The sequence below is a fragment of the Podarcis pityusensis genome (genome assembly GCF_964106645.2).
Source record: "Podarcis pityusensis genome assembly, chromosome: 1".
NCBI lineage: Eukaryota > Metazoa > Chordata > Lepidosauria > Squamata > Lacertidae > Podarcis > Podarcis pityusensis.
In genome coordinates this window covers 29,620,804-29,644,755 of record NC_138028.1, presented here as the reverse complement: position 1 = coordinate 29,644,755, position 23,952 = coordinate 29,620,804, and the positions used below count along the sequence as shown (strand labels likewise).

The window sequence follows — 23,952 nt, the reverse complement described above, 5'->3', positions numbered from 1 at the left end:
AGGAGCAGTTGTTTAATCTAACACCTCATGAGAATTACAGAGCCTGAAACTCACCAAGTGTTGTGCCATCTTCACCCATAATGCACTTCACTGATGCGATGATTTGCTCAGTAACAGGGGGGGAAAGCGAAGTGGCATATACTGCACTGTGTGAATGGACACGAAGGTAATCGATCAGCTCCTGACAAAGTGAATACAGCAGGTTATCAGAAATTATCCTTGCCACTGAGAGAGCAGTCTTTGATGGGGCAAGTATGCAGTGCTGATATTTACACTGCTTTGCTGACTAATTATTTGAAAGATATGCAGTGAAGGCAGGTATATATAGTTGCGCCTTCATCTTTCTTCGTAGGTTGTGGTGCACATGCATCTCCTTATCCCTGATCAACCATTTTTGCTTGGGAGATAAATGCTGTCATTAGGAAGAAGCTGTACAGTCATACCTTGGGTTGAAGTAGCTTTGGGTTGAGCGTTTCAGGTTACGCTCCAGGGCGACCCGGAAGTAACGGAACACCGCTCGCGCACGCGCAGATGCTCAAAATGACATCACGCGCATGCATGGAAGCAGCGAATTGCGACCCGCGCACGCACAGATTGCGTTCGCTTCAGGATGCGAACGGGACTCCGGAACGGATCCCGTTCGCATCTAGAGGTACCACTGTATTTCCATGATGTTGTTTTAAAAACGAGTGTCAGGGAGACGCTGTCATAATGATAACAATTGACAAGGAAAAGCCTAGCAGCACATAAATGATTACTCCCTCATCATCAAATGCCATATTGATTCTGGATAAAATTAGGAAACTGAGCACAGCAAATATATATATGGGAGGATGGGGAGTCCAACAGGCTGTTTTGTGGTGGGTGAGTGGCCAACCTGCTATGACACTTGCAGAAGGGGTGGGAGGTTCATAAGGAAGGGCAATCAAATAAACTTCGGAGAGTGAGTACTGGTGTTATTTTAAGTGTTGGGTAATCTCTGTCTTCTATATGTGCTGTAAGCCACCCAGAGTGGCTGGGGAAACCCAGCCAGGTGCGTGGGGTATGTATGTATGTATGTATAAATAAATAATAGACGCAAGACACATGTAGTGCTCAGGATTAGCTGCTGCTTTGACCTTCGATAGCTTTAGTAATAAATGGGCATTTGTTTGGACCATGTATTTTAATTGAGAAGTCCTGCAAAAACATAATAGTACTACTAACCGAGCTTTTCAAAATGTTTTATATATTTATGCTTGGGATCCTGGAATTTACTCAAAATTAAAATGGAGATGATCTTGATGTTCTAAGCATTCGAGTCTAAGCTTCTATTCCTTACTAACAAGCTACAAAATTGCTTCCCAACACGAGTTCTTACTTTCTTGCCTGCAATGTATCCTCCAGCAGCTCCAAAAGCCTTGGTGAATGTTCCCATCATGATATCCACATCCTCAGGGTCAAGTCCAAAATAGTCCACTACACCCCGGCCATTGAGACCCAATGCTCCTATACTATGAGCTTCATCCAAGTACAAGTATGATTTGTACTTTTTCTTAAGGGCAATTACTTCAGGAAGCCGGACTATGGATCCCTCCATGCTGTGAAGAAAAACAAGAGATGGGTGTGAATTCTGGAATCTCCCAGTGATGCTCAAATCCCCTAGAAAAGGGGCCGGTTAATATTTTCCAAGTAATTACAAGGTCGGAGGAGCACCAGAAATAGCTTGTGCGCATGGGCCTCCTCCGACCTGGATGTGCACCGGAAATCGCGTGTGTGCGCGTGTACGGGCGTGCGCTCCCCCGCTCTCCGGTCCGCCGCACGATCATCGCTTGAGACACCAGCCCGAGGCAAGGAAAGTTTGGAGACCCCTGCTATAGAAGCAGTTTTCCAGGCATTGCTCTGAAAAAGTTAGTGTGCAAGGCTGCTATCCGAACCCCACTTTCCTGGAAGTAAGCTCCACTGAATTTAACAGGACATATTTCTGAGTAGACATGGTTAGGACTGCTGCGCAAGGTATCAATCCCTTTACTGCATCAAGGCTCCCCAAAACATCCATCTGCAACTACGCATAACCCCTTTCTTAACAAGTTTTTGATGCTTCAGAGCTTAACTAATGCCTAATAAAGGTTTGGTGAAGTAAAGGCTTCAGAGCTTAAGATAGTTGACAGCATCACACTGGCATTATGCGTCCTGTATCTACTGCTTTCAATTACTGTTTCAAATTTATAGTCTTTGTAATATTGTGTTTAATTGGTTTAATGCAGTGGTGAGCTTTTTTTGTTTTGCTTTTTGCAAACTGCTCTGGATGCTCAGTGAGGAGAGGAAAAGCGACAGAAATATTAAATGTGGAATGATAAACCCGGAGAGATTCACGTTACAATCCTTCTCTTCACAGAATACCCCCTTCAGTCAGTCATTACCAAGTTTACCCTTGGCTGACAAAGTGAGACAACAGAAACTATGTCCATTACAATCCATTACAGAAACACCTGGCAAAAAAAATAAAAAATCACACCTCCAGTTTAGATTTATTAGCACTAATGCAACTTGGAGCATCATTATGTCTGGACATGATTACAGCTGTCCAGAGTCAAATAATAAGCACCCAACAATTTGGCTTGGATTACAGATTGCCTCAAAATGGACAATAACAATGATCCAATATGGCAAACAGCACTGGTGATTGGAAGGACCAAGCTTGTACCTGAAAATGCCTTCGACAATGATGAGAATTTTTTTCCATGGCCGGCGTGTGCGTGGCTGCCCATGCACAATGGCATCTTTGAGCAGCTTCTCCAAGCTCTGCATATCTATACAGAAAGAACACAATTCCAAAGAACATTGTTACTTTTGTAAAGGGATTAGGAGCAGAAGCAGCTATAGGCAGCATTACTACAGCAGTAATTCAGAGGGTTACATTATGTTGTTGTTTTTGTTGCTTATTAAAGAATCACTCTTCACTCTGAAGAATCGCTCTGCCTGACAACACTTAGTACTGGGAGCAATTAGTACTGGGAACATACGGACTCAGCTGCGCATCATGTTAAGCCGGGAGATATGACAGAGCTACAGTCATACCTTGGTTCTCGAACAGAATGCGTTCCGGGAGTTCGTTCGACTCCCGGAACTGTTCAAAACCCAAGGTGTGGCTTCTGATTGGCTGCAGGAATGTCCTGAAGCCAATCAGAAGCCACGTCGGACATTCGTCTTCCAAAAATTGTTTGAAAACCGGAACACTCACTTCCGGGTATCAGTTGTTCAGGAGCCAAGGCATTTGAGATCAAAGGTACGACTGTATACTTCTAGAATCAGAAATCATCAAGTGAAACTGAATGGAGAAAGATTCAGAACAGAACAAAAGAAAATACGTCTTCACCCAGCACATAGTTAAAACCATGGAATCTGCAAAGATGTAACAGCAGCATCAATAGGGATGCCTTTAAAGGGGGAATCACAAAATTCATAGAGGATAAGGCTATCAATAGTTATCAGTCATGATGACTACCTGCCACCCCTCCAGGATCAGAGCTATCGTGTCTCTGAATACCATTAGATGTGGAACAACAGCAGGTGAGGCTATTTCCCTCATGTCCTGCTTGGGGTTTCAGAAAGGTTTCCATCTGACAACTGTGAGAACAGGTTGTTGGACTAGATAACTATACAGGTCTTTCGTCTGATCCAGCAGGGATCTTCTTATGTCCATAAGATAAACAGTGCATTTGAACAGGTAAATACGACATGGAGAAAGCTTGAAGAGGAAAAAAATAATAATAATAACTATACCGCTCTTCATCTGAAGACCACAGAAACACTTACTCAGGGAGGAGCTTTTGAATGCTTTCTCATTTGTGGTAGCCTTAAATGTTAAGAACATTTTTTAAAAATGCACCTGGGGCTTCTATAGAGTTTTATTTATATACTGCCCATAAATGAATGTTCTCTGGGTAGCTTTTTCAGGGGTTAAAATCAAAGTCTGCATTTAGCCCACAACATAGGAATTTCCGGTCAAATTAATAAACGTCCTGGGAAATACTCACTATTGTGTTTGAAGATTCGAATTGTTGCTCCTGAAAGTCTTGCTCCTAATATTAGAGATGCATGATTCAACTCATCACTCACTATTAGACAGCCCTGAACAAGGAAACAGGAAAATAAATGGTCCAGACAGAAAGTTGCAGTTAACCACTGACCTATAACCATGCATGGTTCTTGCTGGGTGAAACTCCTTACACCCTGCCCTGGTCTCCAAGCAGTTTTCCTTGATTGGCCACAATGCATAGGATCAATAGCTGATGCTGCAAGACCACACATTACTATTTATAGCTTTTCTGATACACTGAACCTGGGGAACAGCTCTCTGCTTGCTTTACTGTGCTGTGCAGTCTTCCTGCTGCTCCAATTACACAAGAAGATGGGTAAGGGACTATGGATAAGCAGCATTACAATAAAGGAGAAGGAATTGCTTATTTTGGGTTGCAGCCTGACAGTAAAACAGAAATAAATAAGATATTAAAACAGTTAGATTGGCAACCTTGTATAATAGCTTTGCTGATACACATTTCTTATTATGATGTGTATACTTATTAAAAATTTTGAAGTCAAATTTAAATCAAATAGGAATTTAAACTCTTCCCCTTATGTATACACAACATTTCTCTTTGGAAGATACCGGTAATTAAAAACCTAAGAAATCCTTTATAAGTTCACAATGGCATAAATGGTGCAATGCATTCTAGTACACAGCATATGTAGGCTATTCACCTGGATGTCTTGCACTCTTTATTTCAACCAAGTGTTGCTCACCCACTTAAAATAATACAGAAATTTATTTTTGATAAATATAATGTTGGGTGCCATGTGATGAAATTCAAAACAAGAAGTGTGAATGTGCACTGGACTAGCAAATTCTCTCCAAACAGACTATTTTCAATAACATAGTTTCTATCTTATCAAGCTAACAACGTCTTTTACATAATCATTTTGTATTCTAGTGAAGCCAATGTGACTAATGTGCTCAGCCCTCCAAACTAACTGACATTTTCTTGTCCCAATACAGCTTGAGGGGCTAAGAAAGCAGCCTTGGTGCATTCATTCATCTTGCGACATGTTTTTCCTCTCCCGATTATTCATTTAACTTTTCCACAAGGGATAACTATTTTCTAAACAGAAGTGCATGGCATACAGGAATTTTAATTTTCCCCTCCTTCACAAAGTATGCACTGAATAAGTGAGAGGCTAACATCAGAAACCTGTGAAGACAGATCTAGGCCAGTCCTCTCTCCAAAGACATCCATACCTTGCCAACCAAAGCAGGAATATTCATTGAGTTGGTTGCAAATCCCATCCCGTACGACAAAGCAGATTCCACACCAAGGTATCTGGCCAATAATGCTTCTAGCTCCTCATGTTTGTCCAGGTTTCCTGGAAGAAACATAGAAAAGGGGTTCAAGATGGGTAAATCTACTGCGCATGAAACACTTTTAATGCTAAGAAGTTTAATTTTTAGTGTTAATGATGCAAGCTGGATGCATACAAATTAGGGCAAAAGCTTAGGAACTGCCATATAATATTTTGTGGAGTCTGAGTTATTAAATGTACTCAGATACTAGTCCTTTGTCTGAACTTACCCATCTCTTGCCTAGTGCTGCACACCCCACATCCATACTGCGAAAGAACTTCAGCCACAGCATCCTTGCGAACTCCGGTGTTCTCTGCAAACCCAAGGTAGTTGTAGGACCCCATGTTAATTATGTCTTTTATCACTTTTCCTGTGTACCTATATATAAATTTATAAAAACATAGCATGTAAAAGATATGGAGATCATCAACAAGTAAAAGTACATATGCTTAGTACTGTTGAAGGCTGCAATCTAGTAAAATCCTTTAGAAATAAAGGGCTCTGTGCACACCAAGCAGTTTTCAGCTAGCTGACAGCCCACCTAAAACAGTCACTCTTTGCTACAATGCAAACTGCTTTTTTAAAGTTTCCAAAAGCTTCAAAGCCACTTGTGACATGATGCAAAGGGAATAATATCCTTCAGGAATAATTTCAAAGCCTCACTGGTCACAATGTATTAACAGGGCTGTGTCCAAAGCTTGTTAGAGATTTCTTATGTTGAAGTAGGCAAGACAAACAGGTTTATACAAATGCTTCTCTGTTTCAGTTTGCTTAACTCAGCAAGACTTCTTTCGTTATAGCTGAAGATCATAAACAAAAGCTTTTCTGCATCTTCCAACATAATTAGCTTTATTCAGACAAAATATGTAAAGTGTCAGATCGCGGATTAGCAGATGTTCTTTAAAAGCTCTCTTAAGAATCAAAACAGAGTGCTGAGGCATTTCAAAACAGTTTGTTATTTTTCTCTGGCAATTTCAAGCCTTCTACCCCACCGCCACCCCACAAAAGACCCCCTACCCTTGTTATCCTCAAATCCTAGTAATTTCTTCAAGCACAATATCCTCCAGCACACAAAGGAAGGGCATCTGGAAGCCAGTAAACTACTGCAAGGAGGACTAAAGCTATTCTCTTCTAGAAGTGTGTTAACCATACCCCCTTGAATTATGAACCTGACAATAACAATGGGTGTTAACTCTGCTCAATTAGCTCTGTTCTAAAGCAGAACTCTTTAGCTATCATTTCCTGAGCATGCTTCTGAACAGCCCTGCCAATTTTCTTCACTTTATTAAAGGTCACTAGGACCTGGGAGACCACCACTCAAATCCCCACTTGGCCAGTGGGTGACCTTGGGCCAGTCATCGTCACTCAGTCTGACCTAACTCACAGGACTGCTGTAAAGATAACACGGGGGGGCGACTATGTACTTGAGCTCCTTGGAGGAGAGGTGGGATATAAATATATATATAATATAAATATATAAACCAAATTAAAGACCAGAGATAACTGACATGCTATCCCATGCACTTCCAATTCATTTCAATTCCAATTAAGTCAGTGGAAATCTGGACATACTCAGTTTATCTCAAACACAGAAAGTATGGTAGGTTTTCCTTTCGGCTGCTATTGTATTCGTCTTGCCCAAGGGGGATACCGCTGAACACCCTACAAAAAGATCCAGCGCACAGAAGACGGGACTGAGATACATACTGCCCTTTTTCCAAAGCAAAGGGTTTCTGGCATAAGTTTTCACAAACATGTATAAGACTGAAGACTCTACTGAGCACAAAACCCCATGGCATGCAATGCAGAAATGAGCTTGGGCACAAACAGAACAGAGCTCAGGAATCAACCAATGTGGCTATGGCATCCATTTCTGCCTTCCTCTTCAGTACTACAATGCTGCTCATCTTAGTGGACTAGAGGCAAACCCACTTGAAGGCAAAGTGAAACGCAAAAGTAATGTAACGTGCACAAGACATGACACAAATGTTGGTCACCCCTAATCTATATGGTTTTTCTATACAGGCCTTAAAACAGTCAGCCCTCATGGGCTGTTTTGTAGGATCCAAGTATAGGTGAACTGGGATCTGTGGCACGGCAATCTTGAAAGTCTGGCACCGAGTTAAGCAACAGGGAATAGTGGAGTTCTTATCCTTGCTACAGAGGCTGCGGTCCATCTTCCACAACCCATTTCACAAACCCTCACTAATTATCTTCTAAAACAGGGGTGGAGAATCTTTGACCCTGAAACTGTTTTGGACCCCTGACTTACTTGTACTTTTATTTCAGCAACATCTGGAGGGCCACAGGTTCTCCGCCCCCCTGCTCTAAAGGTTAGTTGCGCAGGAGGTTTCCAAAAGCCTTTTACTCACTTGAATGTCCAATTGTAGTCATGGGAAACCCGCTCTAATATGTCTACTTTGGCTCCCGGTACACTGCAGAGTGGTCTGCTCCAGCTATCCCTAATGCGCATGTAGAGGTTCCTTGTATAGAAGTTTTCAAAATCCTGGTACAAAGGGACAAAATCCTGAAAACATATGAAAAGGGCATTAAAACAATGGAATCGGTGAGGACTAACTTTCCAACCTCCGTCCCCCACCCACAAATTACAGGAAAAGTGGTGTTAAACCCATTTTGCTTGGTGCTATTGCATGTTTTCCTCTCTGAATATCACCAAGTGCTCAGGACAGTGAAGATATCCAATGGCACTGAACCTAGAAACCACAAAGATATACCCACTGAAAGGACTCCAAACAAGTTCTCTGTCCCTAACAAAATGTAAAACTATAAATGTCTGGGTTTGCAGCACTCCAGGGCCTGTAATTCTGCTCTTCTTTTTTCAGTGATCACAGGCAGCATAGGACTCCAATATGTTTACAGACTTCTTATAATAACTAGTTACAGAACTAAGAAGTGGGGGAGAAGACCGTTACCTTCTGCTGCTCCCAGAATAGATCGTTTTTTTAAAAGGTTTTAATTTTCTGCTTAGAAAACCCACACCAACTACAAGTTTTCCTTTAAAAAAAATGATGTGCTTTAAAAGGATATCTGTATTTGTTGTGTTAAACAAGATGAAGCGGATAAGCCAACACTTACATTTGAAACATGACCATCTATGAAAAACTGAAAAAGCCTGCTTTGCTATGTGGAAAAGAACAACAGGACTGGGTTGGGTGAGAAATTAACTTCAGATGTTAAGCACTGTGAAATACATGATTCCCCATTCCTGTGGGTTTTCTACTGGACCCAGGGATAAGCAAATTGTAAAAAGCAAAAATGGTCAGATTCCCTCAATATGCCCTTCCCTCACGTATAACTAGTCTCACATTACTGCAGCTATGGAAACCTAGAACCTATGGGAACCAACAACAGGATAGCTATGCCACCATGATGAAAGTGTGTGCATGGGATAGTAATCCTGAAAGCAAAGAGATTTTGTGCATTATATATGGCAGTTACCCTCCTGCTCCACGCCCTCTGAACAATGCATGCACCTAGTTCTACTAAGATGCTGATTCATTAACTACTATGGCTGTTAGGTAGACAAGTGCTTGAAAAGGCTAAAGACTATTACCCACAAGCCAGCTTTACTGGTAACTTGAGTGTTTCCCTCCGTCCACTAGGCCTATCTATGTAATGAAAAAGATGGCCTGCAATTTCTCAGCTATTTAACACAATCCTATCAATTTATAAGCTTCCAGTGGTTTTGTACTCGAGTCAAATACATGTCAGATATAAAAAGGCCTCTTTCAAAGGATCACAAACAAATTAATACTTTAAGCAACCTATAATACATTTTCTAGTTGTATGTTTATAGAAGCACAAGTGTCTGTAAATTTCTTTTAAATATCTGCTAAGGATTTTTTTTTTTTAATGCAGCCACCCAGTACTTCAAAGCTGCTTTCTAGTACTAGTCAATGTGTTCTGTTGCCTTCTTTCATAGAGTGTACATACTAATCTCATATGCGTATGAGTCCCCCCACCCTCCTGTCGGCATTTCCGCTCCGCCAAGCTAATAAAGTCTTGTTTTCCTCCGGCTGAGCCTTCAGAATCACCTCTGACAAATAATTAACGACCTGAACCTTTGATGAGGCCTCAGGCACATTCCATTAAGCAGAGTTTCCAGCAGCATGCAGAAGTGATGAGATTTATGGCTACATTGCAAAGAGTTTTATTTCTAAGCTATGCAGACAGAAAAGACATCCTCTATGAAAGCAGAGAGCAACAGAACAAAGGAAACAGGAAACCAGTAATGTCACATCCGTCTCTAGTCTCTCGTGAGACTTCCAATAGCCTGGACTGTCTCTGGAATGTAAACACAGTCTTGTGACTCCAAGCAGCTGCTCAGTGAGAAACAAAAACTAACATCCTCCCCCTTTCTGTGAATACCACTGGGCAGCATGTCAGTACAATCTCAGTACAAACCCAGTTTCTGTACATAGGAACAGTGTTGATCCTTCGGAACAACCTTGGACAGTAAATCAACAGGAATTTCATTACCTGGCATGTAGGACACCATTATGAGTCCTTTCTGAACACATTCTCTAGCATGTTGCAGCTTCAATTGCAAGTGCTTCGTGCTTTGCTCACAACCTTCAGAAGTCAGCAAAGCCAAACATGCTTTGTTGTCCTGATAAACCTGGATTGGACATTTGACAGGAATTCTCATGTCTTTACACAATTGTAACAACCATTCACAATCCACAAGTGGATTGTTCAGCTTCACAAGAACTTAAGCTTACTGTTGTTTGCTTCTTGCACAACCAATCAAATAGACCCTGATTGTACATGTAGCAAACTCCAGACGTACTTTTCCTGTCTGTAGTGTCACTTCCAAAACTCGCATCAGCAAATATTTCAAGACCGCCAGACTTCTGATTGTTAAATCTCAGTCTGTAGTGCATAGTGCCTCTCAAATAGCGTGCTATGCGTTTCAGAGCTTTCCAATCCTTAACAATAGGATTGTTGACTTATCTGCTTAGCAAGTTACAGCTAACTGCAATGTCCAGTCTTGCACATCTGGCAATGAAGTTTAGTTTGCCTAGCACACTTCTGTACAGTATCGTGTCAGAAAATGCTTCTTCAGTATCATCTACCTGATAACCTGTTGTCATTGGTGTGTCCACAGGGTTAGCATCCATCAGGTTTAGTTTGGTTAACACATCAGCAATTTTCTGTGACTGGTGTACTAAAATATTACCATCTTGGTCTCTCTCTATTTCCGGAGATAGGTAGTTGGTTACCTAACCAAGATCTTTCATGTCAAAGTGCTCCTTCAGTTGAGATAGGGCGCTATTGTACATTTTAACATCTTCCAAAAGAAAAGTCTATCATCAACATAAAACAAGCAATACAGCTTCTTTTGCCCTTCCTCTTTGACAAATATACATGGATCAGCTTTACCTTGCTGAAAACCTAGAGAAAACAACACTTCAGTGAGTTTAGAGTGCCAGCATCGTACACTTTGTTTGAGAAAATATAGGGACTTCTTCAGAGAACAAACAAATCCCTCTTTTACCTGTACGCCATCAGGTGGAAGCATATAAAGTGATTCACCTAAGGTTCCGTACAAAAATGCTGTATTCACATCATGATGAGAAACGTGTACATTCTCTTCTGCAACAAGTTTGAGCATAAGCCTAATGCACTCATATCTCACGGTGAGTGAGTAGGTCTCGTGACAGTCTTCTCCTGGTACCTGTGAAAAACCTCTGGCTACCAATCTGGCTTTGTGTCCGACTATCTTGCCATTTTGATCTGTCTTTGCTTTGAAGACCCATTTGCTGTCAAACAGTTTCATCCCTGGGACTACTGGAACTAGCTCCCATGTTTTGTTCCTCTCCAAGGAATCAAGCTCAGCCTTCATGGCAGTTAACCATGGCTCAGCATCCTTTGAGTCCAAAGCCTGGATCTCTTGGAAACTTGAAGGTTCAAATACCTTCTTGGAGCTATTAACAGCAGTTACAGCTTTTGTTGCTTTAGCAAATTCATCAGCAAATCTCTTTGGAGGTCTACCTTTTGTGGCTCTTTCAGACCTGCGAATCAGATGTAAGTCTTCAACACTCTCCTCTTCTTTCTTAGGAGAAAGGTGGCCTATAGTGAACAGTGGTTCCTCCAATTCTCAATCAGAGCCTTCAGAGGGTCGCAGAGAGGCCTTAGCACTCTTGAAATCCTCTGAACCATCTGAGTCAGTTTCAGATTCAGAATCAGAACCTTCATCAGTGGGTGTGGGGTTTTGCTGCTGCTTATCCTCAGTCTCTTCACTGTCATCAGGATAACACTGGAAAATTCCCACATTCTCCCCCCACTTGGCATTGCATTCAACACTTCTAGTGAGCCTAACTGTATTAGTGTCAGTCATCATTACGCTGTAAGAATCTTTCTGATATCCTAGAAAGATACCATGCAAACCACGTTTGCCTAACTTGGAGCTTTGTGGTGTGTGAACCCACATGTCAGAACCAAAAATTCTCATGTGCTTGAAGGACTTCCGGGTCAGCGCCATTGGTGAATGGCGGAGTTCCTCCGACCAGAGGAACGGGCTCCGTGGAAACTGGGTCTTCCCGCCGCAGCGAAGGTGGGGACCGCTAGAAATCCCAGGCGGAGGAAGCCTGGGAATGTGGGGTTCGGCAGGGCACCAGAAGCGCCCCCCTACTCGCGGGGAATCCCATCTAGGGGCTCCGGAGAGAAGTGGGGTGAGAAGCACGGTGCTACGAACTGACTGCTACTTTCACGGAGTGAAGCCGCACAGCCATTGCCAGAGAGCGCTGACTTTTTCCTGTGGACAATTGGACTTAAAACAAGTACCCGTGAGTAGAAACGGAAAATTGGATCAAGAAATTGTTTAATTTGGTATCGAAGCGGGAAGGTGCAAACAGGAAGTCCGCCTTCCGCTTTTTGTATATAGACTAAAGCAAAAATTTTGCAAGCTAAAGCCGGGAAGCTGTCAAAAAAGACTAAATTTCCTTCATTCAGAATCACTGAAACCCCCCCTTGGAAGCAGGAGAAAAGGGGGGGACTCTGTTTAACTCTAGCAGGAGAGGGAGTGAAGAAGGATAAGCTTCCACCGTCTCTAACCTGGGAATGGGGTGTCAGAGACAGAAACTGTAGGAGAGGTTCATTGACTGCATTGACTGTGAACGTAATACTTTGACAGATAGCTAATGAAGAGAAACAAGTGGATTCTAATGTTGCCTTTTGCATTTTAAAGAAACAAAATACCTGAAAAACATCTGAAATATCTGAAAAATGAAAGTAACTTTTCTTTGTCTTAAAAAAAAAAATGGATACAAATAGATTGTCTCCTCTAGAGGGAGCTTGCTAAATTGTTGCTGTAGTATATTTGAGACCCAACATCTGTGAGATTAAGACCGTGGGAACAGTCTTTTCTGACCTTGAACAAAGATGAGCTGGGAGGAAAACTGGGTGCTTGCTTTATACAAGACAAATGCTTTGCTGGAACAGATGCATGAGAAGATGGACTTGATGAATGACAAAATGGATTTGACTGTTGTGGTTAATAACTGTGGACAAACAGGGAACATTGATACAGAAATTATTCAGGAACCAACCTATGAATCTGTACTGACTGGGCAAGTGCAGATGACAATGGAGGAGGATGCGGCTGCACCTCAAATAGTACAAATGGAGAGACCCGAGGCCCTACAGGAGCATAAGCCGCTGTTATTGAAGGTTGAAGTTGGAGTGGGCCAAGGGGAGTCTGGAGATGAGGAGGTTCCTAGCTTTGGAGAGATCTTGAAATTTGATTTTAAATACATTTTGGATTATATCAAGGACTGTGGGGAGTGGGACTGTGGGGAATGGGCGAGCTGGATGAAGGGTGATGGAGATCATTTTGGGTTGGAATCCCCCAGAGACCTACACCTCAATGAGAAAGGAAAGAAACTAAGACAGAGACCAACAAAAGACAAGGAAAAGGGCAAGCACAAACAAGATGAAGAAGAATTGCAGAAGGGACATGGAAGAGACTTAAGGGCCTCGGACATAAGGCTTCCAGGTTGATGGACTAGATGGAATGGACAGTAAGGACTGACACGACCCGAGACCAGGAAGAAGAGACGCTGGATGATGATTGAAAGAGAATTTATAATGGGAATTTTTTATTTTAGAATCAGCTTAATGAATATTAGGGAAAATGTGGGAATGAAACTATACGACTCTAGCAGAAATGATATCAGGAGCTATGTATATTTGAAAACTAAGATTTAAGTCTTAAGGTATTTAGGGGTAAGATAAGGTTAAATAAATTAAGGTAATTTGAATAACAGAATATGGGGAAAGATGGAAAGGACTTGTTGAGTTAATTATTAGGTTAAATTGTTAAAATAAATTTTATAACAAAAATTGAGAAAGATGGAAAGAATTTGCTGAAATAATTACTAAACTAGAATACAAAAAGGGAGGTGTGAGGAGGTCAATGAAACAAGCAAATGGAAATTATGGATATGCAATTTGGGATTTGTGTTTTCCCCCCCCTTTTTTCTTCTTTTTTATTTTCTTTTGCTGTATTGTCGTATTGGTTTTTATATTTTGTGCTTTTTTTTTTGCTTTTTTTGGTATTGTAGTGCTGTTTTTTATTTTTTATTTTTCTTGTAATCCTGAAATTATCAATAAATATTATTTTTTTAAAAAACAACAAAAATTCTCATGTGCTTGATGAATGGTTTCTTGCCAAACATCTTTTCATAGGAGGTACAACCAATCGGTGATGAGAATCTGCAATTATAAGTATAAACAAAACAGCTGAGCGATTCTGCACAATAACTCTCTGGAAGATTGGCATCATGCAGCAAGGTTTTCAAGCCTTGAAGCAATGTTTGATTTGCCCTTTCACAAAGTCCATTCATCCAAGGAGACCGTGTACTTGAAAGGTCATGTTGAATTCCTTTCTCAGTCAGAAAAGCTTCAAACTGCTGAGAGGTGAATTCTCCCCCTCGATCTGTAAATACACATTTCACCTGTTTATCATGCACATTTTTCAACCAAGCACAGAATTCCTTGAACCTAGGAAAAGCTTCTGATTTCTGCTTGAGATGAATATACCTGGAATATGAATGAGGACCATGAAGTACCTGGCTCCACCCAAAGAGGGTGTTAGTGGACCAACGAGATCAGCATGCACTACCTGGTATGGTTCTGTAGCTCGTCTACTAGACACCTTACCTTTTGCAGCCATTTTGACTTTGTTTGCTGCGCATGCCTTACACTTCATGTGGTACCTGCAGGGTTTAATACCTTCAACTAAGGTAGGCATTTTGGAAACTGCCTCCAAGTTTAAATGGCCAAGTTTCCTGTGATAATCATGAATACATCCTGCATGCAAAACCTTGTTAGTATCTGCAATACAACAAGTTTCATCCTGCACAACATCAACAGAATCATCATAATGCAGTACAAACAAATGATCAACATAACCAGCATGCAATACAAAGTCATCTTTCTTGGTGATGGTACACTTCCTCTTCTTGAAGGAAACGTCTATGTCCTGTTCAGTCAGCTGCGAGACGCTCAGTAGGTTGTGTGCAGCATCTGGAACGAAAAAAACGTTGTGTATCGATGCAACCAAGCTGTGAAGAACAACCGTTCCATAGCCTTGACTGGAGATTGTGTGGTCATCCGCTTGGTGAATCGAACCTTCCTGCGGAGTAAAGGACACGAACAGGTGTTTGTCCCAACAAACATGCCTGGCAGCTCCCGAGTCGACGATGAAGCTACATCTAGACATCTTCTGGACCTTTGGAGTGAAGTGTGAGACCATTGCCTTGTGTTTCGTTGTCCTGCACTTCTGACCTTTGCCTTTTCCACGCGTTGAGCTTTCACTGTGCTGCTCTGTTGCCTTGGCCTTGGGATATTTACATTCCCTCTTCACATGGCCTAGACGTCCAAAAGAGGAGCATTTCACTGCCTTCAAAGCTTTGGCGCCATCTAGTGGTTCCGCTGCATTCTGGGATGACGTCTGTGAGGACTCCCCCTTGGTGATGCAGCTAGCACTACGCCAATCCGCTTCATTTAACACCACAGCAGTAACATGCGCTACCGTTAGCTGAGCAGTTGGCAAAACAGCAAGCTGGCTGGCAATCGCTTCCCAACTTGAACCCAAAGAATGTAGAATCATGAAGGAATACACAGCCTCTGGAAAGGTGATTCCACACTGTTGCAACTCATGCCTTAGATTCTGCATTTCCATGAGGTGAGCACGTACGTCTGCTACATCAACAAGTGCCATATCATGCAACTTGGCATAAAAGAACAAAGAAGCTCCCGCCTCTGTTCTTAAATGTGACTCTTGGAGACTCTCCCACATCTCTCTGGCTGAGGCCTTGTCACGCAAAAGACATAGCTCTTCAGGGGACACAATAAGCGTCAGAGTTCCCCTTGCTTTGGAATCCTTAGCCTCCCATTCTTCGGTCATTGGAGCTTGGGGGGGCATCTGATATCACATTAAACAGACCCTCTTTTCTTAGCAGAGCCTCTGCATACTGCACCCAGTTTTGATAATTTTTTTTTTTGAGCTTTGGAACTGCCATGGCATTTCGAAGGGGCTCCATTATTCTGGCATTAGCCTCCAGTGTCATTTAAAGCAAGCTGCATCTATTTACCAGCTGCATTCCAAAAGCACACGTGAGGCCTTTGCTTTCTTCTGCTGCTGCTGGTAAGTGCTTTGGCTAGAAGTTCAAAGTCCACCCTTAACCAGGGAGTGGCAGGCTTCCCGGGGCAAGAGCACATACCTCTCATCAATCTTCTTGACACGCAGAGAAGATAACCTGCATTCTGTTCTTCTGCTGTTCGTCTGGGCCCATGACCACAAATGTCAGCATTTCCACTCAGCCAAGCTGATAAAGTCTCATTTTCCTCTGGCTGAGCCTTCGGAATCACCTCTGATGAATAATTAACAACCTGAGCCTTAGATGAGGCCTCAGGCACATTCCATTAAGCAGAGTTTCCAGCAGCATGTGGAAGTGATGAGATTTATGGCTACATTGCAAAGAGTTTTATTTCTAAGCTACGCAGACAGAAAAGACATCCTCTCTCTATGAAAGCAGAGAGCAACAGAACAAAGGAAACAGGAAACCACTAACATCACATCCCGTCTCCTCTCCCGTGAGACTTCCAATAGCCTGGAATCCCTGGAATGTAAACAGAGTCCTGTGACTCCAAGCAGCTGCACAGTGATAAGAACAGAAACTAACACCTCCAACCCAAAAGGCCTCCACACCCCTTAAGTGAGGCTTTTAGAAATGCAAGGCTGCCCTGGTTTTGATGATATGCTAACTTCTTTCCTTTGGCAGAAACATGAGGAAAACCAAACCACATCCCTAGTAGTAGTTATTTCTCAGTAAGAGCAATCAAGCAGGATTCAAGGAAGCAGAGCATGGCTGAAGAAATCTGCTGTATGAGTCACCTGAGTAATCTGCTAGCAAGCTGCATTCTTTCAACTCAACCACTTTATTTTACCTTTAGTAGCCAGAAAACCTTTAAGTCACCGAAGTTCATTCTGAAAATGCAGACCTCACTGTTTTAGAGAGTACACTACTGCAATGAAATTAAACCCCTGTATCTACGAAGTCTTGTTCCAAGGCCTACCCAAGGTATAAAATTAGTAAACTTAAGGTAAATGACAGACAGTAACTTAGAGCATCTTTGGATGATTTCCCACAACTGTCTGGATATGCCCAAACCTTCTGCCCACTACACTAAAATTTCAAGTAAATCCCTCATATTACCAAGACACTGTAACATTCAGAAGCAGAGCCAATCCATACATTGTAAGATGTTTGAGGAAAGGCCAACAAACCAAGGTCCGAAATCAAAGTTGGAAGCTGTCTTGCAAAGTCAGTTTGCACCAACTGTGGTTTGGCACATTCCGCCCTTGAAGTCTGCCAGACTACAGAGCATGGAGGATGATAACATTTCACCAGCAACAAAACACGTCTCACAGGCATTTTCACAACATAAGCCCTTAGTCTGCTTCTCCCTAACATACCTAGGCAGACAATATCACAATAAGAATCTTTTAATAACCTTTGGTAACAAGAAGCTCATAACACAGCACTCTTCAAGGCACCATTTACTGTTGAATGATCTCCTATCTGTTGTGTCCTACTCTGCAAAAACAAAAACAAATCCCTAAGACAACCCATACACCTCTCAGCCTTTTATAATATTTTATTTTTCCATTTTCTAATTTTACATAATCAAAACATCATTTTATACAACAAATTTCACATACCCAATATTAATATTAATATCAACCCCACCCCCCCTTCTGTGATTACTTGTTATATAAACTCCTCTGCACATCCAAGCTAAACCTAATTATATTTTGTCCCAATCCTATTTAAACCTCTTCAATTAAGTCTCCCAATAAGAATCTAAAATGTGCAGATAACTACATGTCCGCTGATTGGGACATGAAGAAAGCTAATAAAGGCATGAAATATGCACTCTCAACTCCACCTGCTGCCTTTGGCAATCAGTAAGAGAAGCCACTTCTGAGCATACTTGGAGGCAGTGAAACTAGACCAGGCTGCCTGAACATTTTGGTATCAATAATCAGGAAACATCCTCCCCACCGCCAACCCCCGTTTACCCATACCACACACACTGCCCCTGAGGCAACAAATGCTACCAGTACCTAACTGTGCTATTCTGACATAAATTCAAATTGAAGGGAACACTCTAGATTAGGCATCCCCAAACTCGGCCCTCCAGCTGTTTTGGGACTACAACTCCCATCATCCCTAGATAACAGGACCAGTGGTCAGGAATGATGGGAGCTGTAGTCCCAAAACAGTTGGAGGGCCGAGTTTGGGGATGCCTGCTCTAGATGATTTGCCTAGAAGTGACAATTCAAGGGCTGCATCCCTGTTAGCCAAAACCTGTACCATACCAAGTTGCACTGGTGGAATATAAATCAACCTTCCACCAGCACCAATGCACCACACCACTGTACTTCAGGTTCAGCATGACGAAAGCCCGCCAGACTCAGAAAGGAAGTAGTCGTTAAAAGTTTAAGCTCGCTTTAAAAAATGTTTAGAAGCACTACACTATTAGGCAAAAAACAATTTTCAGTTATGTGGATACAAATATATTTTTTGCAATAGAGTAAAATTGCTGCTTCTGGTTCTAATAATTGAAAGTAAGTTCTCTGAAAAACAATTTGTTCTATAACGTCTGAAAACCACTAAACATTTTTGGTTGCAGGCCCCTTAGTTTTGTTTTGTTTTTAAAAACAAGCACCTTACATTTTTGAGAAAACTTTTATGTGCAGTCCCTTAGCTGTGGAGCAATATAGATGCAAAACAATTCAAAATAAAAATGTTGCTACATTTCTCCCACTTTTGTGAAAGAGACCTATGTTGAAAAAGATATTGGGCTTGAAAGGGAGCAATGGAAAGACCTACCAAAGGAAGAGGTGGTGTAATTTGTGCACCGTAGGAGTAAACCTGGAAACAGGAACGTCACACAGGTCTTAATGCTGTGTGATGCTAGACTGAAAAATGTTTTCTAAGAAGGTTTAAGCTGTGACTGAGTGGGTGCCTAGAGATTTGCCTTTCTTTGTTAAAAAATAATAATCAGTAGCTTTTAAGTAAGAGGGCTTGAATAGGAAAGGGGAACAGTCAACCACGTACATAATGCTAGTTAATGCTTACTTGCAAGGTGTGAGAGAGATTTGTAAGTATCTTCGCCTCAAGTGTCAAACTTTGGTAACATTTGGGGTACCTACGTACCTTGCAGCTACTTGCCATTTACATTAAAATAACTAATGAAATCATCAGCAGTAAGATTGATTAACCCTGGAAATAGTGGGAAAGAGGAAAAAAGAAAGGTATCTTAGACAACCTTGCAAAAGGGCAAGGGAATTGCGCACAAGAACACACTTTATTTTCAGCTGTGCTGAGATCAGCCCACAGAAGAAAGTATTCATCTCCCTGCTCCACTTCAGCTGCTTGCCAATAGTAAGAGAGCAGCTCATGGGGCAACATTTTGCTGATAGTTCGCCAATGAAGGATAGCTTAGAATACCATGGGCAGTATTAAGGAAAGAGGAATAGAAAACCCTCACAAACCATGATTTAGCTGATATTCTGGGACACAGCCAGGATTTCAGCTAAATTACAATTAGCACAAACTATGGCTTGGCCCTATGTCCAAATGCAGTCTAAGCCAAACACATAGTTACAAAAGACTAGCTACATCTCCTTCACCACAAACTCGTTCAACCCCACCTTGTCTCTGAAGCAAAGGTAATAGCAAGCATTTACCTTTTGTTCTTCTCTTTCTGTTGCATTATGACAGTGCTCGATTTTCCAATGCCTCAGAAAGTCTCGAAGATACCCGAAAAGGGTGAGGACACCATAGCCTACATAAGTCAGTACAGCAACCAGCATTGGTGTTTCCTCAAAAGCTTCATTGAAAGGTCTTTTATACAAGCCTCCATTCTGAGCGATATGCGGGAGCTACAAGGAAAAGAGAGCTGTTAGCAAGGCAGGAGTAGTCAATTCCTTAAAAGTTTCAGATTGAACTTTACCAGTGTACACAACCAGCACCATGTCTTGCTCTCTACAGCCTTCTCTGAAGCCCCATGAAAACCCCTGCCAACCTACAACAATCACATTTTGGACTGCCCACGTTGACTGCAATCTTGGCCTGTGTTGCTCTCAAACACTATAAATATTGTATCAATTTAAAAAACAAAACAATATTTTTTTTACCCAGAGCTTTTTCTACAGCTCCCCAGGGTTTGTACAGGGTACCCAGCTTCTGAAGAATGATGAGTGCACAACACCTGAATGGGTTTGTAGAATTCCTGCCATGCAGCACCTTCTCATCTGCATGAGATTTTTAGGTATTTTTAGGTTAGGTACAATTTTTAGGTATTGATGTAATGCAACCTCCCAGAACATTTGGCCCCTGGATATTGTTACTCCTCAAGATTAGAGATTGAGGTAAAACACCAGGTAGGCTGCCTAGTAGACTCTGACCTAAGTGTTTTTAAATCTGTTGGGCTGTTTGGATATCTGAATCTGCAGTGTGTATAGCGAGATTTTGGTACCAATTCCTTGTGTTTGGATAAGTGAATTGTTGTATAATGAATGTTTGGACAGCAGGGCCTGGGTGTACAGTGGTGCTACTGTCCTCTCCATGGCCAGTCCATTAAATAATAATAGTGCCATAAATAAAGCTTACAGCCCAGGCATAAATTAAGATAATCCGTATTTGAAGTCTTATGGTTCCAACTGTTTTCAGAATTGGTTAGGCACTAGGGTCTGGGCGATGCATTGATACATAGGCCAGAACCGGTTTGAGGGCCAGAGTGCAATGGCAAATTCACCCAGAGGTATACAGTGGTACCTCAGGTTACAGACGCTTCAGGTTACAGACACTTCAAGTTACAGACTCCACTAACCCAGAAATAGTACCTCGGGTTAAGAACTTTGCTTCAGGATGAGAAGAGAAATCGTGCGGTGGTGGCGTGGCGGCAGCAGGCGGCCCCATTAGCTAAAGTGGTACCTCAGGTTAAGAACAGTTTCAGATTAAGAACGGACCTTCCAGAACGAATTAAGTTCTTAACCCGAGGTACCCCTGTATCAAGAGTGAAACTGCCACCGCTCCCGAGGCCCTTCTCCACCTACAGTGCCTGGTGAGCGGAGGGAGGAACAAGCTGCATCGGTCTTGGCACTGTACCTCCCTCCACTTTTCAACATCATGATGTATCACTACATCACAATGTTTGGATGGTGATACATCACAATGTTGAAAAGCAAGTATCACCCAGCCATATTAAGTACTGAAGTGGAAAAGGAAGCAGGAGGTATCGACTGCTGCCTGAACCACCAAAAGTAGCCAGAGATATACTTCACATCTTCATTTAGTTCAGACTACAGCGGGCATGTCCAGCTTTCAAGAGACTGAGATCCAACTCCCACTATAAAAAAAAACTGGCAGAGCTTTTTTTTGGAAGTCATAGTTGTTGACCTTTTTTTCTTTTCTATTTTTTGGGTGGGGGGACGGTCCCACGATCTACCACAGGCACCCTGCGATCTACCAGTCGATTGCGATCTACCTGTTGGAGATCCCTGGACTACAGCATTCAATGGAGCTGGGAAATAATCTGCTAATCGCCTTAACCCTGTAACTTGCTAGGACAGGTAAAGGTAAAGGGACCCCTGACCATTAGGTCCAGTTGTGGCCGACTCTGGGGTTGCTTTGCTCATCTCCCTTTATTGGCCAAGGGAGCCGGGGTACAGCTTCTGGGTCATGTGGCCAGAATGACTAAGCCGCTTCTGGCGAACCAGAGCAGTGCACGGAACCGCCAATTACCTTCCTGCCAGAGTGGTACCTATTTATCTACTTGCACTTTGACATGCTTTTGAACTGCTAGGTTGGCAGGAGCAGGGACCGAGCAACGGGAGCTCACCCCATCGCGGGGATTCGAACCGCCAACCTTCTGATTGGCAAGTCCTAGGCTCTGTGGTTTAACCCACAGCGCCACCCGCGTCCCTACTTGCTAGGATAGACTGCTATAAATTGCCTTACACCCGCTGCCCTTCATAACCCCTTGGAAGCTGCAGCTGATAGAAAATACAGCAACTGATGCAACAGTAGAAAGAATAATAGGCTGGTCCACTACCAATGGCACCGGCTACCGGGCAAAACTCAAGATACTGGTTTGGGGAGTATACCATACATAACCATTGCACCAGAGCTCTCTCATCAAGATCAAGAGGACACTTCTACTAAGAGAACATATGCTAATAAAATTAGCTTGGTGTGGAAGAACAACACGTACTTCTCATTGATGGCTCCAATATTACATAATTTGGTAGCTAGTACATCTTCCTCACCAGACCTTCACAAAACAAGGACTGTGTAAAGGCCTTAAGATAAATGCTAAATGGCTTAATTTTTGCTTGGCTTAATCACTCTTTCATTCTAGTTTGTTACATTTTGTATGCTAATATGCACTACACTTATCAGGATTTTAGTGGCTCGCATTCCTGGACAGAATATTCTGTTCTCCTTTTGATGCTCCATAATTTCAGATAATGATTTAGTGGTAAGGCCAATGAGATGTTTAGAAGCACGCAATATCCCAGGTTCTTGCACAAGTAAATCCTTCCTGCAATGTTGCCAACAAACATAGCAATCCATTTGGTGAATTTCAATGAACAAAGTGTTTCATAACACAAACTAGAAGACTGCCTTTATATTAATATACAGCCTAGATTGGCTAAGAATGAAGCATTAACATGCATAAAATCATAGCTCTAATAAAATACAACATATAAGCTACTTGCTTTCTATCTTTTTCAGAGCTTTAGGTCACAGATGTGCATTCTTGGGATTGCTTCATAACAGTAACCAATCTTGTTTGAATTGTTCGAATAGTAATCTCAGTTAACAGCTTGTATTTAGTGTGCCAAGAAAAGATGGGAGGGTCCGAGAGTAAGAAACCTGATCATACCAAACATCTCTTAGAATCAAAGAATTGTAGAGTTGGAAGGGTACCCAAGTGTCATCTAATCCAACCCTCTGCAATGCAGGAATCTCAACTAAAGCATCTATGACAAATGGTCATCCAACCTCTGCTTTAAAACTTTCCAAGGACGGAGAGTCCACCACCTTCTAAGGGAATCCGTTCCATTGTTGAACTGTTTTCTTTGCGGAAAAAAACAGTTTTAGTAAATCCTGTCAGCCTAGTAGGTAGGTAAAGTTTAAAAAGGTTAAAAAAGTATGGATGGCACTGTGGGCTAAACCACCAAGCCTGTTGAGCTTGCTGATCGGAAGGTCAGCTCTGTCCCAGCTCCTGCCAACCTAGCAGTTTGAAAGCATGCCGGTGCAAGTAGAAAAATAGGTACTGCTACAGTGGGAAGGTAAGCACCATTTTTTAAAAAAAAATGTTTTCTAGATTTTTGATTTTTTACAATATTATAACATCTTATCTCCATTTATACATTTTTAGCTCCACCAAGCTACTCGACTTCCCTCCATTCCATCGTCTGGTTTTTATAAAACACATATTAATTTCACACATTTATATCATCACAATTCTACATTTGTCCTATCTTATCATAAACTTGATGAAGAAAATAGAAAATTTATTCTAATATACGCTGCATGGCTTATCTCCGTCCTGCCTGTGTCTTTACATGTTTACAGTAACTGTCTATATACTGAATAAATTTGTTCCATTCTCTCTGAAATGCTTGGTCACTCTGGTTTCAGATTTTCCCTGTCAGCTTTGCTAGTTCTGCATAGTCCATCATCTTCGTCTGCCATTCTTCCACCATCAGTAATTCTTGCTGTTTCCACTTTTGTACTAACAAAGTTCTAGTTGCCGTAGTGGCGTACATAAACAATCTCTGGTCAACTTTAGATATTTCCTCTCCAATCAAACCCAACAAGAATGCTTCAGCTTTGTTTTTTGTTTTTTAACAAAAGTATACCTAAACATCTTTCCCCAAAATAATTTATCACAAGTCTACCACATATGATAGAAGTCTCCTTCTTTAATATTACATTTCCAACAATTCTCTCATTTTATACATT

General features: G+C 41.8%; 1 protein-coding gene across 2 annotated transcripts in view; it reads right to left on the bottom strand.

Moving 5' to 3' along the window:
• Window positions 1–23,952, bottom strand: part of SPTLC2 (serine palmitoyltransferase long chain base subunit 2) — a 75,310-nt gene that overhangs the window by 36,751 nt on the left and 14,607 nt on the right. For both annotated transcript variants that reach the window (XM_081003842.1, XM_081003841.1), the window contains exons 2-9: window positions 19,665–19,859; window positions 7,753–7,907; window positions 5,610–5,758; window positions 5,279–5,403; window positions 4,020–4,113; window positions 2,687–2,792; window positions 1,361–1,580; window positions 55–181 (exon numbers count right to left, since the gene is read on the bottom strand). In XM_081003842.1, the coding sequence (XP_080859968.1) occupies window positions 55–181; window positions 1,361–1,580; window positions 2,687–2,792; window positions 4,020–4,113; window positions 5,279–5,403; window positions 5,610–5,758; window positions 7,753–7,907; window positions 19,665–19,790 (1,102 nt within the window). In that variant the 5' untranslated portion in view covers window positions 19,791–19,859. The remainder of the gene's footprint in view (window positions 1–54; window positions 182–1,360; window positions 1,581–2,686; window positions 2,793–4,019; window positions 4,114–5,278; window positions 5,404–5,609; window positions 5,759–7,752; window positions 7,908–19,664; window positions 19,860–23,952) is intronic.